The 17,704-nt window shown below is 35.9% G+C and overlaps 1 protein-coding gene across 7 annotated transcripts in view; it reads left to right on the forward strand.

The window, feature by feature from the left end:
- The window catches only part of LRCH2 (leucine rich repeats and calponin homology domain containing 2), a 39,488-nt gene that overhangs the window by 14,648 nt on the left and 7,136 nt on the right, over positions 1 to 17,704 (forward strand). For 3 of the 7 annotated variants that reach the window (XM_064426968.1, XM_064426973.1, XM_064426974.1), the window contains 18 exons: positions 717 to 822; positions 933 to 1,069; positions 1,298 to 1,431; positions 1,560 to 1,647; positions 1,943 to 2,054; positions 2,350 to 2,447; positions 2,554 to 2,621; positions 2,854 to 2,958; positions 4,615 to 4,692; positions 8,117 to 8,185; positions 9,500 to 9,548; positions 10,671 to 10,787; positions 12,744 to 12,788; positions 13,185 to 13,235; positions 14,312 to 14,369; positions 15,029 to 15,141; positions 16,235 to 16,372; positions 16,671 to 16,748. In XM_064426968.1, coding sequence (XP_064283038.1) covers positions 717 to 822; positions 933 to 1,069; positions 1,298 to 1,431; positions 1,560 to 1,647; positions 1,943 to 2,054; positions 2,350 to 2,447; positions 2,554 to 2,621; positions 2,854 to 2,958; positions 4,615 to 4,692; positions 8,117 to 8,185; positions 9,500 to 9,548; positions 10,671 to 10,787; positions 12,744 to 12,788; positions 13,185 to 13,235; positions 14,312 to 14,369; positions 15,029 to 15,141; positions 16,235 to 16,372; positions 16,671 to 16,748 — 1,644 coding nt within the window. The remainder of the gene's footprint in view (positions 1 to 716; positions 823 to 932; positions 1,070 to 1,297; positions 1,432 to 1,559; positions 1,648 to 1,942; positions 2,055 to 2,349; positions 2,448 to 2,553; positions 2,622 to 2,853; positions 2,959 to 4,614; positions 4,693 to 8,116; positions 8,186 to 9,499; positions 9,549 to 10,670; positions 10,788 to 12,743; positions 12,789 to 13,184; positions 13,236 to 14,311; positions 14,370 to 15,028; positions 15,142 to 16,234; positions 16,373 to 16,670; positions 16,749 to 17,704) is intronic. The other 4 variants (XM_064426969.1, XM_064426970.1, XM_064426972.1 and 1 more) reach the window with 4 other exon arrangements.

Consider the following 17,704-nt stretch of genomic DNA (forward strand, 5'->3'; position numbering starts at 1 on the left):
AATTTAAATTCAGTTACCGTGTTTTATTGATTTTTTTGGTTTATTTTTCAAGGTTGTGAAACCCAGAATGTATGCTTGATGGTGTTTGAGGACATAGTAGAGAGTTTCATTCCAGTACCTGTGCTATACCTATATAGAACATAAGAAGGCTGGAAAGGCTCTGTGATTATTCAATCACTCTGCTCTACATAAATTAATATTAAATTAGTGGCAGAAATAGCTGTAGTCTGTGTTCACTTGATGCAGCTTTGTCACCCTCTAGTGCTTGTATCCAAAAATCTGGTGAGCCTGCTATTGCTACTGCCTGCTCTTTTTTGGTTTCATGGGGTGGTTCAAGGTTTATTGAGGAAAAAGAATTTTTGGAAGAGGAGCAGAATGCCAGTCAATTGCCAGCAATAGCACAAGAAGTTTTTGACAGCTCTGGGAACTGTACCAGGAGCTCCTCATTCCTAGGCTACAGTATTCATTTCAAAGCCAGTATTTCATCATTCATTGATTTAACTTCTTGAATGAAATTTCTGGAATCACTAAACACTTTAAGAAACAGCAAGATCTGTTATGGTACACCTTCTCCATGGAAAATCCAAGATAGTTGGGTTTCTTTTCTCAGATTTCTTTTCTTTTAATAGTATGCTTAAAATAGTTTTGATCACAGTATTCCTCTGTGTAATTTCATTTAAGATGTTCAGTTGATTTATTAATTATATCTTTCTTAGGATATTAGCTGTAATGAACTCCAAGTTCTTCCCCAGCAAATAGGAAAATTGCAGTCACTTAGAGAATTGAACATAAGAAGAAATAATCTCCATATGTTGCCAGATGGTGAGCTACTCATCTTCTTTCCATTGATGTAGGCAAATTAGGCAAAGTGTTAAGAAGATAACTGATTCTTTTTTTTGTTTGTTTGTTTGCTTTTTTTTTCCTGAATGCAGAATTAGGAGACCTTCCCTTGGTAAAGCTGGATTTTTCTTGTAATAAAATTACAGAAATTCCCATTTGTTACAGAAAGTTACGTCACTTACAAGTTATAGTTTTGGATAACAATCCAATGCAGATACCACCAGCACAGGTTAGTATTAAAGCACACAAGTACTGAAAATTGCATTAGGATTTTAGAGGAAGCTATTCTAAGTTATACCAATCAAGTTTTCTTTTTTTTTTTTAGCTGTATTTTGTGTATTTCTTCTTTTGGGGTGTTGTGGCTGTAAATGCAGTGCTGCAGTTATTTCTTGGGGTGTATTCTCAGCAGACATGCTGTGTAATTAAGATTTCTTTTTGTTCCTGTGTTTCCCAACAGATATGTTTAAAAGGCAAAGTACATATATTTAAATTCCTCAGTATTCAGGCGTGCCTCAGAATAGATAAAAAACCAGATTCCTTAGATCTTCCATCATTAGGCAAACGAGTCCCCTCCCAGCCACTCACAGACAGGTGAGTAGTGGAGTTTTTGAGTATAGAGAACATATTTCGAAAAGGATGTGTATTTTCTTATGCAAAGTAAAACTACTGTTTCTTTCTTTCTTGTGTGGCTATTTTGTGTGTTATTTTTCTTAATGTAGCATGGAAGACTTTTATCCCAATAAAAACCATGGACCAGACTCTGGCATTGGAAGTGATAATGGGGATAAAAGGTTGTCCACTACAGAAGTGAGTATTTTTTTCACTGTTGAATTTGTAATTTCTGATTTTTTAGAACTTCTTCCTTTGTACTTTATATCATTTGAGAAATACCTCAGTAAGTTGCATTTAATATTCTTTCAGTATGTTTACAGTTGAGTTTAAACCTTTAGACTACCATATCAGACACAAATTATTTATATATTTCTTTTAATTTTTCTGGTTAAGGTTGATTCTAATTAATATGATATGATGAGAATGCAGGAAATCATATACTAACACCATTTCCATGTCAGTTCTGCACTAAATGTGAGTGTCTTTGCAGCCATCTGATGATGATACAATCAGCCTTCACTCCCAGGTGTCAGAATCAACAAGGGAACAGACATTAAGGAATGACAATCACATCATGGGAAGTAAACTCGATCCACAGAAAGGTAATACCAGTAGTGCATTTGTTGTTTTAGGTAACAGAGATACTTTGCTTAGGTAATCTAATGTAAGAAAAAAGGGACAAAATGACAGGACAAAATTTTCATCAGTTCAGAAAACAATGTAATAATCACAAGCAGAAAAGGCTTGAGAGGAAGGAAAAAAAATTATTGCTAGCTTAGGAAGGCACAATTTCTATGTTTTATCTTTATCTGACATTTTTTATAAGTACTTATTTCTCTCAAGAATAACATTTGATCAAGAGAGCTGTTTTTCTTATTCTTCATAAATCCTCCCTAGACCAAGAGGCATTTGACTACATTGATCCCAACGCTGAGGAGGGAGCTCTTCCTGAGCAGGGAGATGCACAGATTGGCCCCCTGCTCTCCTATGTCAAGGTACCAGAGACTGACAAAAGAAAAACTGTTCAGTAGCCTTGATTTTTTTTCTTTTTTTTTTCTGCCTTAATAAAATTCTAACTTTTTTTTTTCCATTTTGTTGAAGGAACGGGGAAAGCATCCTGAGAAATCCCAGAAAACTGAACAAAATGAGGACTGGGGGGATGAAAAAAGGTAAATCTTCTTCATCTTTTTTGAGTTGGTTTTACTAGTAGTGGCAGGGGTGATAGTGGGTTTTTTTTTAAGCTCCTTGCATATGGAGGAAAGAATTCTCATACTGAATAAAGTGTTCCTCTTGGTCAGAGGATAAACTTACAGGAAGCATTGCTTAGTTACTGCCATAATGAGCCATTTCTGTTTCTTGCTTCACTGAAGTCAGGCAGGTCACTAATGTTTAATTTTTCAGACTTCAGAAAGAACAGCTGCTGGCTGAAGATGATGATGAACTCAAAGAAGTGACTGACTTGAGAAAAATTGCAGCTCAGTTGTTGCAGCAAGAACAAAAACACAGGTATAACAATATTAGTTAAAATAACTTGTGTTACAATTAATTTGTTCTTTAACCTCTCTTATACCCAGAGGCTTTTGACAACTTATTTTGAGAACAGTTTTGTCCAGCTACTAAGGAGTGAAGTGACAGACTCTGTCAAGATACCTGTCCTGTGTTTCTTGTCTGAATTACACAACCTCCCTACAGTTTGTTTATGACTGGTTATCTTTATTCAGATACAAGCTAATTTAGGTTGTACTTCCTTCAGCCAATATCCTGTGGACTGAAGAGGAAATTTGCTTGAACATTATTCTGTCAAATGACAATATCTATGGATAAAAATAAATCATTTCAACTGCCTGCCTTTCTCTGCTTCATTATGGGCATCTCAACAGAGCAGTTCTTGAAAAGGAGCCATGGAACAAGCAGCAGATTAAAGGAATGTAATAGAACAAGTTAGCAACTGTGTGAGATGAAGAACAGGAAGGAATAGCTGGAGTCACATAGAAATGGCCCAGCTGGTGTAGGAACAGTTTCTGTTCTTTACCACAGGCAAATGCTGTAAGGTACTTCTAGGGTAAGCTCCTCTGGGAGGTGAAAGTTGTATTTAATAGTAGTTCATTAACTAAAATAGTTCATAACACTCATTCAGTATCCCACAGTAATGGATGCAAGTTCATACCAACTTTAATGCTATGTTCTTTTCTTTGAAATTTGTGTGTAATTATGAGATTCTGCTGCTTTGCTTTTGAGAAATACATATGAAGCCCTCAGAGAAACTGAGATCCCAGTACTATGAATTGCAGGGTCTTAAAAATTCACCAGCATTTTATATTAGGTAAATATAATAACAGTAGTGTGCATGTATGAAAGATAAAATAGGTTTTGCTTAGAACTCCAAGCCCTGCATTCAAGAATTGGTTGTTCACAGGGAGGAGAGAAATAGGAATCAAATCTTAATGCTAGTGTATTCTCAGTACCTAAAGTACTGCAAATAAGGCCAAGAATGCATCATTTTCTCCTATTAAGGAAGAGAGAATGAGGGTGTTTTTCTCATATTAGATTTTTATATGATAGTTATTTATGTTGCAGGAGGCTCTTGTTTGATTACATATTTCCTGGTTATCTAATCATTTAAAATGCCAAGCCACTCCTCTTCTGAAGTACTGCAAATTGAATTTTACTTGTCATGTGTTGTTTGTCTTAATGCACTGGTCTTGCTAATCGTTCTGCTTTGTCTTCAGTTATGCAAATGTGCAATCTTAATACTTCTTACGTTTTATTTCTTAGTTTAGCATTTCTATTTTAAAGTTTGCTTATGTATCTTCAGGTGAATGAGCTCAAAATTTCCTCTAATAGAAAATTTAGCCCTGATTTTGAATCCATGGTGTTTTTTAACTGGCAATAAGAATATTATTTAGCATTTAGTGAAGATGTATATATGCTTATTTGTGGAAAATATGGTCAATCAGTGAACAGAATCCTCAGGGAAGTTAAGCATCACAAAATAACTCCTTACTAATCGCATTTCTGTTTGTTCAGTGTATGTTTTTGTAATATTATGCAGTCTCCTCTCCTTTTGCTTGCTATGCTAATGACTTCCCTGTCCTCTCCCATCAACCTATCCTGCTTCCTCCTTCCGTCTTTGGCTTTGGTGTGCATGAAATGTGAATACAGACGAAGGCCACTAAGCTATAGAACTTCATTCAGTGAAAAGCTCTTCCAGAGGACCAGGGCGGCAGGACGTGCATCAAGGTATAAAGAGTTAAAGTGTGGACAAAAGAAATGCTCTTGGCCATTTCTTGAGCAAACCCAGAGTTAAAGGGATTGGCTGAGTTAGCCTAAGATGTTTTACTATCAAAACTAGTTTGCAATACATTCTTTATTCTTTAGGATTAAATATTAAGAAAAATATTTAATTAGGCAATTCTCCAAAGAACACTTGAGCCCGAACCTTAAAGGCTTTTATTTTTTTTTAAGTATTACAACCTCAGATACAGTATCTCATGCAAAGTGGTGCTTTCAGTTTTTTGGGGTTTTATTTGTTTGGTGGTTTTGTGTTGTTTGTTTGATACTTTGGTTTTAAAGTGATTGTTGTCAGAGATAATTTGTTTTGCATTTGACCCATGGTGGAAGTATTTGTAATATACAAACCTCACCAGTAAAATAAAATTGGAGTATAGCGTAGACTATACTCAAACATGTAGGTGTGGAATGAAGTGATTTCAGACTTTATTGCCTTATAAATTGAAGCTCTGTAACTTAGTCTGGGTACTCCTTGTCTTTTTCAAAATACAGGAGGGTAGTTTAGATTAATTAATTTTCATTGGTTCCAAATGAGGCTCTTTGAATTTGCAACAAAATTAAGTCTGGGTTCTTACCTGGCAGCAGTGATTTCCTAAAACTGTCCAAATCCAGAAGAGCACAGCTTCAGTCCCAAAGCAGAGCCAGATGTGAAGGGAGTGGACTGCTCTGGAACGAGTTGAAAATAAATCATCTTTGTCTCACGGCACATGATTTCTAATGTCTTTTTACACTTTAGAGATTCAGGGTAGTACTTGCTTGTCTAAACTTGAAGATAGCTAACCTTAATATAACACTACCATTTTCACTTCATTTATGTCTGTTAATCATTGTTATGTTTGCAAAAAATCTGAAAGTATAAGTTGCTGAGAAGAGATTCCACTCTTTAAATCCTGAAACTTGAGAAAATATTTTCCAGTATCTTTGTTGGTCTCGCCATTGTCTTTCTCACCTGGTCAAGCACTTTGGAGTAGATGCTGTGCTTGCATAATAGAAGTAGAATATATAAATAGAAGTAGAATATATAAATATGTGGTGTTGAGTAATTTAGATTTTTAAATTGCGTGACTTTTGGAACCCTTTCAGAGGATTAGTTTGTGTTCTACCTCTGTAACAACAGAATTGGTGTGGTTTGTAGGAATCATCAGTAGGAAATTAATTGCAGTTCTAGCTCAGGTGTCCTATGCAAGTTCTTAGTTCATGAATCAGTCAGATCATCAGAATTTGGCCTGATAATTGACCTATACAATAAAGATTTGGGTTTAATAAGTGATGGCATGAAAGGCAGCAGTTGCTGAAATTATTGGTGGACCATCAACACCACACTTGAGTGTAACTTCTGAACTCACTACTTCTACTTTCATGTTACATACTCTGCTTTGCATTGCATTTCCTGGAAGACAGTAATTAATGTGCCTGCAGTGATTCTTCCTGAACCTCTTTCAGCTGAACAAATTATTTTGCCAATTGTCTGCAATTTAGTAGATTCAGATTAATTTTCTTCACTATTTTCTTTAGTTAAAAGCTTTCAAGTTCGTTCTTCCACAGGAAATTGAGATTTCTGTAACTGGGCTTGCAAGATGTCACATACTGAACTTGCTGTTACTTTCCCATGTATATTCTTTAGTTTTTAAACAGGAGCTTTCAAAAATTACTGGCTTTGTTTTAGAAAGTATAAGAATATACTTTGTATAAATAATTTTAGTTCATTATGAACTCAGTCATTAATTATATACATGTTGCACAGAAATGGTGAAAAGCAGCTGAAAAGTGTATGTATATATATGCTAGAATTAGCTTGAATAGTTTTTCCTTGTGTTTCATATAATAAATATAGAAAAGGAATAGCCTGTAGTATATACAATCATTGCATTTACACTACAATGTCAGTTGTAGTGCAAGTGTTGCATCAAGCTGAGTCTAATTTTTTTCTTTACTTCTAATTGTTGTTTGCTACAAATTCCCACTGAATTTCTCATTGCTTTCAGTTGAAGACAAAGCTAGTTTATATGGGGGTTCTCTGTAAAAAGTAATGACTTTTAAAAAGCATGTTTATATTCTAGATTGATAACCCATGCTCTGAATATTTTTTTTTTTACAGTTTTTTCAGGCTGTAGTATCAATTAATTCTGGAATGCCCCCTCTAAACTTAGTTTCTGAACACAAAATAGAGGAAGCAGATGCTACAGACTGAGTCCAGCAGGCATTTACAGGCTTAACTTTTACAGGCTTTAACTTTTACAGACATTTACAGGTTTACAGGCTTAACTTCTCATAATCCCATTAAACTGAGGGTCACACAATGAGAGGTTTATACTGCAAATGAGATTACTGAGCTCAGAGTTATCACAGTAATCAGAGAAGTTTGATTGAAAAATCATCAGTCATATAAAGTTAATGGCTGTGCTGCATTACGTAATGGTAAAGAAATATAAAAAGGGGCCTACTGTTTTACTTTCTTCCATGGAATAGTTGGTTGTGTTCTGATTCTTAATGCATTCTAGTTCTCAATATAATTCTGTGTACATACACTTCCATCACACTTCTGCACATTAACTCAGTGTCAAAGTGTAATATTGCTACCTTCAAGAGTTCAGAATTTATCACTTAAGTTCAAGGTGATGCTCACTTGAAAACATTTAGTTTTAAGTGTTACTGATAATTTTATTTCTAACACTTAAAACATCCATAGTAGCTCGTATCATCTTCCTCTGCACACACACACATGTGGTATGTCTTTGCTCCAGATAAAAACACCTTTCTGAATCTAAGTTTAGGCTTTTTTTTTTCTGTTTATCATTTAGAAAAATGGAATTTCCATTAAACTCTGCATTAATTTTTTTTATTTTGTTCTTAGTCTGTGTTTCTCAATTTCCACCTCACCTCTTTACCTACATTTCCTTTGCACTTGCAGTGCTCAGCCACCTTCTCACCTGCCCTTCCTGAGTGACTTGTTTGTGCTCAGTCTGTCTCTATCCTTTCTAGTCTGCTTTAGCTGGCTATCTTTTGTGTTCTAATCTCAGGGAACAGTGGGGTCTTTTGTGTTGAAAGCAGCATCACTTTACACAGGTGTGAGATCAGTTGAGATAGTATCTGTTTAGGGAGAAAAATAAGATGAGACTTCATTTTGATTTGAGTTACCACCAAGGTTTGCTTCCTTAAAATACAGAACTTGAAATACTTCAAGAGCTGGAAATTATACTCTTAATTCAAATGGAAGCAGGAATGGGCTTGGATTTCATATGTGTACACACACATTCTAGTTTTATGGAAGGTGCCAGTTAATGTTCAAAACTTTTTTATTTACAGGAAATGTGATGCAGTGAAAGTAACACATTCTAAGAAAATTGTTTTAAATACCTTTTTTTTCCCCTAGGCTTCTTAATCATTCAGTTTCAGTAAACACAAGGAACAGGCCAAAGCAGCCAATGGAATCTGAAAAATGGTACTGATATACTTAAATATATCACAGCTTTCAATCTTTTATTACTTTCATTTTTGTTTATTGTGTTACTACTGCCATCTTCTGTCATAATGCTTTTAAAAGCTCATGATGAAATTGAAGCTACAAGAGTAATCTATTCTTGAGCTTCTTTCTTTCAGATCCAAAAAAAAAAGTTCTTCTGAGCATTTAGGAAAGTAGATGTCATACAGAAACAAATGTGTAGGCTTGATTATGGCAGCAATTCATTTATGTTTCAGAGCTCCAGTTCCAGTAGGGAGGGTTGTAGCTCCTCCCACAGCCGATGGTGCTGTGCAGATGTCTTATCCTGTGTTACACAGGGTGGCCCTGGAACTGTGCTTAGGCATCTCAATTTTCCTTCTTGGCAGTCCTTTTGTGCTCTTAAGAGCTGTTGGAAAAGCATTGCTGGGAGTTCAGCCTACAGCACCTTTATTGTTTGTGGAGGGTGTGTTACTGAGGAATCCACTGTCTGCAGGAGCTGTGCTTAGGCTTTTTCTTTGAAGTAAAAAAGAAAAAGCACAACACCCACATACAAAACAAAGCAAAAAAACCCAAACCAACAACAACAAACCCAGAAACCATCAATATCAGAAATACCCAAAGCCTTGTTTTTAGGGAACTGGGAAATGTCCAGACCCACATGGGGGGGACAAAAGCTGGGTAGCAGTGGGGTGGGAATGGCTCTGTGCCATGGCTCTGTAGTTCAGCTGCACCTCAGGGGAGCATCTTGACCCAGTGCAGCTCCTTCAGTGTGACACATCCTACTTGGGCTGTCTCCCCTCTCTGTGGTACCTGTGGTTTTGCAGAGCTGGCTGCACACATGTCCTGTGCTTGTGACACTCATGCTGCAGCTGTTACCTGGAACCTTCCAGGCCTTGCTTACTTACCACAGGTTCTCTGTGAGTTGCTGTCAACTATTCAAGTGTACACCTCTGTTAGGCTTCTTTATTAGAGGGCAATCCAGGAAGAATTAAATTTTTACTTTTTTGTTAATGAAACAGGCAGTTTTGAGACTTAAAACAAAAACAAACTAAAAATTTCAAAAGAAGTTTTATGTGAATAAAATACTGTTGTGTCAAAGACACATTGTCAAGTTCTGTTAAAGGAGAGTGAAATATGATTTCAGATTTTAGTTAAATGGTCATACTTTTAAGCCACATTATGACATCTTTTACAGATGGCAAAAAAATACTGTAGTGCTGTGGAGAAGCCACTTCTTTGATATTTTCAAGTAACTTGTTTTAAAGTACACAAAAAAGTAGTGTGCTTCATAATGCCTTTCATCTTACTTTTTAGTGTTTCAACAAATGAAGTGAATTCCTCAGTGTCCCCATACAGCTGGCAGGTAAATATTCAATTGTAAATGTGGTGGCTTTATATTGAAGTGATTTTGTTGTTGTTGTTTCCCGATTTTGTCTCTATGGCAGAATACTTTATGCATTTGTATGGTTGCTTATACATGTAGTTCTTGAAGGTATCTTAATTGTGGTGGAAAATGTAAACCCTTTGGAGATCTTATGCCTCAGTTTGACTTGTTTGTAATGGAGGCCTTTTGTTTTAAAAGTACCTGGTACCAGCTTTCAGGTCTTGAAACTAATGAGGCATAAATTTTACTTTCTTGGGTTTAGTATGTCTTTGCATATAAAGGTATTGCCTCACCATAATGTTCAGTTTGGTTTTTAGATGCAGCTTCTAGATGGGTTGAATTATGTAGGCCTTTCATTTCCCATACCTCAGTGAGAAGCTTGCATGATATGACAAAATTCCAGTTAAACTATAAAGAGTACTTTATTATTTCAATCTGTTAGTTATCTGCAATTGCTTTAAAGGCCCTCATATCTTGCAAGAAGAAACAGAAATGTTGTGGTACCCTTAGGAAACAGTCCATTTCGATTGTCTACTTACCGTTTTTGTAAAGTAGGCAGTCATATATATTTATTATTATTTAAGAATCAATCTACTTTAGCGGTCTCCTCAGTATGTATTGCATAATGCAGTGCTTTGAAAGGGAGATTTCTCTTCCAGCTTGTTGGGGTGTATAATCTTTTAGATAGAAACAGTCAACAACTACTCCAACTGTCTTGTTGCAGCCATCCTTTCTCTGTGTGATGAATATTCGCAGTGAGAAATTAGATCTGCTAGTGGCTGACCACACTTGAAACTGGTGTATTTCTGGCAACCTGTGGTGGTTTCCTAACCTGCCTACAGAATTAGTCTCAATGCTGAAAAGTGTTACTTTCTGAAGAACTATTTCATAGGTTTTTTTTCTCTGTGAAATATGTTTTAGAATTTGAAAAAAAAAAAATAAGTGGTTTCTACCAGAATCACCATTAAGACTGTTAAACTTCCAGGTCATAAAGCTAGATTGAGGCAGGCAAACAATTAACAATTGTAGTTCATACTAATTTGTGCTAATACACAAGAGGGATGTTTACATTTTACATAAAAGTATTTCTGACTATTATAGCCACTGGAAAACCAGAAGGATTCAGTGGATGAGCAGCACTGGCCAGAAACACAGCCAGTAATCTGGCAGAATGAAGAAAGGAGGAGAAGTAAACAAATCAGAAAAGAGTATTTCAAGGTAATGGGGGAAGTGAGGGTGGATGACGCTTGTTTTTTTAAATAAGAGTTTTAAATAAGACAAACTGTAAAACCAAGTAAAGGTAAATCCTCAAAGGTTGTGATGCTTTTAAATTTGCATGTAACATATTTTCTATTTTACTCTTTTGATTAATATATTTATGTATGTATTTAGGATAATTTAAGAGGGCAGGAAAATCAAGAGAAAAAATTATCAAAGATTTTGTTTATCTTTCAAATAAAATAAAGTAATGAATTGTTGTTTTCTGGCAAAACAAAAAACTAATCTTGTCATTGTTCCTTCACCATCTATTAGGAGGGATTTTTATTTAGCCATTTATATACTTATTTTTAGTGCAAAGAAAAGATACATTGTCTTTTATTTGCAGCATGATTCTAGGAATGATTTATACCTTTTGGGTCTCATGGCATTAGTTTTCATTTCAGAAGGAATATTTTCATTGTTCCCTTGCTGCTGTAGTGTGCACCCTCAGTCAGCAGGTGCCAGTGTCTGCTTTCTGCAGAACAGAGGGGAAGCTCTAGCAGCATTGGGAAACGTTTGTTTTGGGCTAAGTAGAGAAATAGGAGAGCTCTGAGCAGTGCTAGGTTGAATTAGAATTAAATTTGTCACTTATGAAATTAGTTTCTTGGGTCTTCGCCATCAAACATCTTTGTGAAATGCCAAGGAACTTCAAAGAAATTAAATTCTTGGGAGAACAGAGCATGCCATACATCTCAGATATATTGTTGTAATTATAGAAGCCTTTTTTTTTTCCTGAAGAGATTGTGGAGTTGTATCCTCTTTCCAGGGTTTTTATCCTGAAATTAATTTTTGCTGTAGCATTGAAGGAGAAAGAGATAGAAACCTCTCAGTAAAAGAGAATTCAGTGGTTTGCCTGGTTAAAGAGCTGTGCTACCAATACAGAAGTGGTTCCTCATAACTTCCCAGTCAGCTGTGAGCTCTGTGATGAAAGCAGATGCCTGAAATCATATTATATACAGCTCTGGATGGGTCTCCTCAGTGAATTAAACAGCCTGTAGCAGTAACAAAAGACACTGTTTCATAGTTTCATTTACAAAACTGAGGCAGTAAGCCACTGAAACAGAGCCTATTTGCCTTGGCAAACTGGGAAAAAAATAGGCACCAGTGCTGTTGTGAGAAAACAGTGATAATACAGTTGTCTCTTGCTCAGCCTGCATTTTTGTGACATCATGAAGAGTAGCCTGGCCACATACACCCCACAAACTTAGACTTTTGCAGTGATGATCTCTTTAATTTGATCTGCATGGGCCTTCTCTACTTTTTAGTACACTTGATTTGTAGACAATTAAATAAATTTATTTTTTTAAATGCCACTATTGTAAACTTTTTCCTTCAATTCTTCCTTACTTGTCTCCACTTTCTGAATAATCAGGGAAGTGGGACAGTGCTGAAGGCAGCACACAGCAAATCAGACAGACCTGTGGGTAAAGCATTGTCTTAAATACATAAAAGGATGTGATCAGACTTTGAAGTTTTAAAGGCAGCCTTAATCTTTTTTAATCTAATTTTTTGCAATGTCAAGTCAATCTCCTGAAGTGTAAGCAATCTTAGTCACATAAAACATATTACAAAAGCACTTTTCACAGGTTGCATAATTTTTTCTAAGAAATAATGCTTTGTGTTAGCAGTTGTTAAGATCTTTTCATTTGGATCAGCTGTCACATGCAGAGTTCACACTATACAAGTGTTTAGTTTTAAAATGCACTTATCTCTTCAGCTAATGAAGATCTTGTCTTGCCTAGAAATGTCATGTTCTTTTCTGGTTTGTTTCTTTTTGTTCCTTTGTTTCTGTAACATGGCCTTTTCTCTCAGCAGCTTCATTAGTAATAAGTAACATCTGAGTGAAAGCAAGCCTTTTAGTTCAAATGAAAACCATGCTTTCATTTTAAAGTAATAATTGTGTGTGTTTTGCAGTATAAGTCTTCCAGAAAGAGTTCAAGTGGAAATGAAAATGATGAGGTGAGATGTAGTAATTGTGTGAAATATTACGAAATAAATTTATTCTATTGTCTTTTTTGAACAAATTAACTTTGCATTCCAAAGCCATAGCAGAAATAACTATTATACTCCTTTATTTGAAAAAAATGTCATGATTGCCTGCTGGGGAACAGTAGGATGTTTGCTTGCTTTGGTAATAGCAAAATTAATTCACCTATCAAGCAGAGGTGATGTAAAACTAATATTTGGTATAAACAGCGAACAGTGGTTTCTTGCCTTACATATTTTAAATTTAGTTGCTGCCAGTTTGTAGCATACTTGATAAATGTTACATGACTCATGGATTTCATAATTTCATGTTTCTTGTTAAATCATCATTTTCATTTTTATAATTTCATCTTTTTGATTTCTTTTTAGCAAGACAGTGATAATACTAATGTGTCTCCACAGTCTCCTGTGTCGTCTGAGGTACAAGTTTGTGGGTTTGTTTTTCATTCAACAAACATTTCTTTGTGTTCATTGCTGTCACCAGGTTTCCATGCAGATACAAAGCTGTTTGTTTCCTTTGAAATTACCATTAGAAGTATTTCATCATAATAAAAATTCAAAAAGAGATAGAAACTAGAGACAGATATTACAATTTGTTTTACCTTTGCAACTCTGGTCTCCTCTAAAGTTCTTCTTTTTGACTGCTATGAGGAAAGGTGCATTGCTTTGTCTCCATTATTTTTCCTAATGAAAATACTAATGAAACAAAAATCAAATTTGCCATATTTGATAGGCCTTCCTAAGGAATACTGCTCTTCAGGGCATGTGGTCACTGAGAGGATTTGAAGTTTATGGTTTAGTGCTTTATATTTCACCAGAAACCCAAAAGTGGTGACACTTCTCAAGTACTTTAATCCTTCTCAGTCCTGGGTATCACCTTTGTGGTGCAGCCTTCCAGCTTCATTCAGGGATGGCTGTGCATGGAATCTCACTGGGAGAGCACTGCACTGCTTAAATCAAAATAAAGCAAGTATTATTAACGTTTCTACCTCATGTTAGTGAGGAGCCTGAGAGAGACGAATTGAAACCTCTCCCAGAATACACTGGAATGAAACAAGGGTATCTCTTGTACATACCAAGATATTGAGTGCATTTCTCTTTTCAGATGGTGAAATGAGAAAAACCTGATCTTCATAGCTGGAAGTAGATATTTCTTAAGAAATGTTTTGATGCTAAACATTGGGAGAATATTTGCATTTGCATTGGCTTACAGCTGGCTTAAACTCTGTTCACAGAATAGTTTGCAGTAGTTTGAAATATTTTGCAATACATTTTAGATAATCTGGTGCTACTTTTCTTTCTTATTATGACAGTTTTATCTATATGTAGTAAGGTTACATTCATTCAATTTATTTTACATTGTCCTCCTCAAAAGACTTTTACAGTTAAGCAGAAGGACTCTCCTTAGGCAAGAATAATTTAAACAGTATCTTAATGGGAAGAAAAGTTATTTCTTTTAATGAGTGGAAGAAAACTGATTTCATCTCTTTTAACAGGATTGTGAAAGGACAGATAGTAACACTCATGGTCCATTTGGTCTCAAACCAAGGTCAGGTAAGCTGCTGTTCTCTAACACAATGTATTTATTTCCCAGGCTGCAAGAGGCAGTAAGCATAGCAGATGTCACAGTACAGCAGTTCACTCAATTTACTTATCACTGCAGAGCACTGGGAAAGGCACAGACAGCTGCTTTGGCAAACAGATAATTGGAAGCTCCTCAAGTTGCAGAGTGATTTGTTTGAGATTTTTTTGGGGGGGTTGTTTTTTTTTAAAAGTTTTTTTTTTTCCCACTTCTTTATTTTGTGCATACTTAGTCACTGTCAAAGAACAGGGAAACAGTAGACAATTGTTCTTGAGGTTTGATGGCTTAAAGGCTTTATACTTGATTTAAAGTAAAACATGCAAATACTTAAAAAGCTAGATTGAGATTCTGGAAGAAGTGCTGATGGAGTTGTATGTCCCATACTGATACTTCAATATTGAAGTCAGTTCAGTCTCCTTATTTTCTAATTATCCACTTACACTTAAGTCTGATGATCTCTGCATTTTATTTGAAAAATGTTTCATAGGCAGCATCTTTTCTAGCAGGATGCTTAAATATATTTGTTCTTAAAAGTTCTTCAGTTTTTTCCTGTTTTTATCCTCAGTTATACATCTTTAATTTTTGAATGTTTTCCATCTGAATTCTGACTGACTTCCCTCATGTTTGACAGCTTTCAGCCGTGCCTCACGCCAGGACTATGGTGCAGTGGATCCTGGGTTCACTATGAGGAGGAAAATGGAACATTTAAGGGAGGAGAGGGAACAAATCAGACAGCTTCGCAGTGTAGGTACCATCATTCACCATATGGGTACAGTGCATTTGGTTTGCTCTGTTCCACAATTTAAATCTTCATTTTAAAGGCCTCCAAGTTGTTGCAGTGGTACAAGGGCATCCCTGTAGTGGTATTTGTTCCTAAGGAATTTCATGTAACAGGCTGCGCTGGTACGTGTTTGGGTCCAACCAAAATACCAACTGGGAATTAGTTGGGATTGTTTTCTTTCTAAAAAACAAAGTGAAATGAATTTTTTTTCTGAGGTTTTAAATTTTCTAGGGCCACAATAAATCTGCTTGTGTTTGCTATTGTTTGACCTGAGATCTGAAGAAAAATTATTATTGCTTTCTAAATGACCGAATGCTTTTTGAGTGTAGAAAGTTGCTACAAATTTCATAATCCTGAATGGGTTCTACAATTCAGATTTCTAGTAAATTGTTTTTTGTGTAGTTCTGTTTTCAAGGCATTTAGCAGTTAGAGTAAACTAAATCATAGCTGCTTTGCTTTTCAGGGCAGTGCTGATTTGTGGTGGACCTCTGTGAAGGATGTTTGTCTGTTCACTTCCTGAGCAGTGAAGTCTTGTTGGGGCGGGAAAAACCGTTGTTTGCCTTCTCTGTTTTGCAAAACAGCTTTTCCCAGTTTTGTTCCCTTCTTTTTATTTTCCTCTTTCTCATAAAATCCTGTGTGGTTTCAACTCACAGATTTTGCCCACTAAGCACTGATCACATATTCAGCATAACGGTTCTATCCTTCAGTTCTGTGCTTTCCTGTTACGAGCAGCGAGTTTGTTACATGGGCTTGAGAGCTGTGTATTCTAGTCATTGTTGGCACAATATCTTTCTCGATGTATGTTGTTGTGTCATTTTAAAAAACCCCACAAAATAACATAAAACACATGAAAAACCTAGCAATACAAACAAAAGGAACACAAGGCCTGTAAGGAGAAAAGGATGTTTATACTGAGTAAGGCGTAAATTTACTCTGTTTATTTCACTTCAGTATTAAAATGTTCCTTTTAAACATCTACATGCTTTAAAATACCCTGCTTTTAAAATGAAAAACCAGCTAATGTTGAGAGTAACTTACTTATGGCCCTTTTCCTAGAATCTTGAATCCAGGTTGAAGGTAATTTTGCCAGATGACATTGGAGCAGCGTTGATGGATGGGGTGGTTCTTTGCCATTTAGCCAATCACATAAGGCCACGTTCTGTTGCCAGCATTCACGTCCCATCGCCAGCAGTGGTAAGGCACAAATCATTTATCTCATTTTTGGTACATCTTACATGAAAAGAAGCTTTTGAATTTCAATATTAAACATTTGTGACTCATGTTTACCGCATTGATTTGCTACATTACTCATGTAGGTTTTTCTTGGAAGAAGCATTAAGTGAGGCTCAGAAGTTTAGTTTAAGATTTATTTTCCTCATACTGAGTCTTCATAGAATGTGTCTTGTGCTTTAGTAACTGTAAGTGAATTTACATCAGAAATATGCACTCCTTCAGGAATGTCTGATGAAGATTTAATATCCTGTCTTCACAGCCTAAACTCAGCATGGCAAAGTGCCGAAGAAATGTTGAAAACTTTCTTGATGCTTGTAAGAAATTGGGCGTTCCACAGGTACACTAATTGCTTTATTGATTTATTAATAACTACAGAAAACATCAGCAAATACTGAGTTTGGGGGGTGAGGGGAGCTTTATTTAGGGAGCAATAGTGATTATGACACTGACCAGGGGACTTGAAGATCTGAACAGAAATTCCATTCCAGGCTTATGGGGTGAACTTGAAGAAGCTATTTTATGGGTTTCTAGTCAGTTCTTAATAGTAAAAAAAACACTGACCTCCTTGTAAAATATATTGTCATCTAACCAAAGGAACGGACTTGAGAGGGTAATGTTTTATTACTTGAAAGTCTTGATTTAGCAACTCATTTTGGCATGAATTCAGGCTGCCTAGGAAATACTCTACACTTACAGAAATCTGTAGTCTGAATGACTGACTGTCTTTTTTAGCATGGCTGTAGTTGCAGCCCATTACTTGTACTTCTGTTGGCCAAGTGTATCCTCTTACCTCCTTTTATGAGGGGGAAAAAACCTAAAAAATAAATAATTTTCTGCATATTATAATACAAAAAATTGCCTTGATCTTCTTTAGTGCAAGAAGTAAATTAGTTGATAGATTTAGAAGCTGGGTTTACTGCTCTGCCATGGCTTCTGCCTCATGTGGAGCCACAGGCCATTCAGAAGCTAGAGGTGCTCACATTTACCTTGTGAATTATTTGTAACACCAGCTGGCAGTTGGGAGGACTGTCCAGCTTGTGCTGAATTTTGAGACTGAATGATGACTTTCTTGGAGAATGGTTCATTATTGAGTCTGTCACCTCTTCTAAGTTATCCCAAGGCAAAGATTGGTAATAAGTTTGCAAAACAGGGGAAGGGGGAAGAAGGCCACTGCGCCAACAGCACCCACCAGATGTTTTTCTGACTCTGCTTACGAAAAGAAAGTGCTTTACTTTACTTTAAGAATTTAACAGTCTTTTTTGTCTTTTCTGACATTGTCATAGTTTAACACTT

This window comes from Passer domesticus, chromosome 7 (assembly GCF_036417665.1).
Source record: "Passer domesticus isolate bPasDom1 chromosome 7, bPasDom1.hap1, whole genome shotgun sequence".
Classification (NCBI taxonomy): domain Eukaryota; kingdom Metazoa; phylum Chordata; class Aves; order Passeriformes; family Passeridae; genus Passer; species Passer domesticus.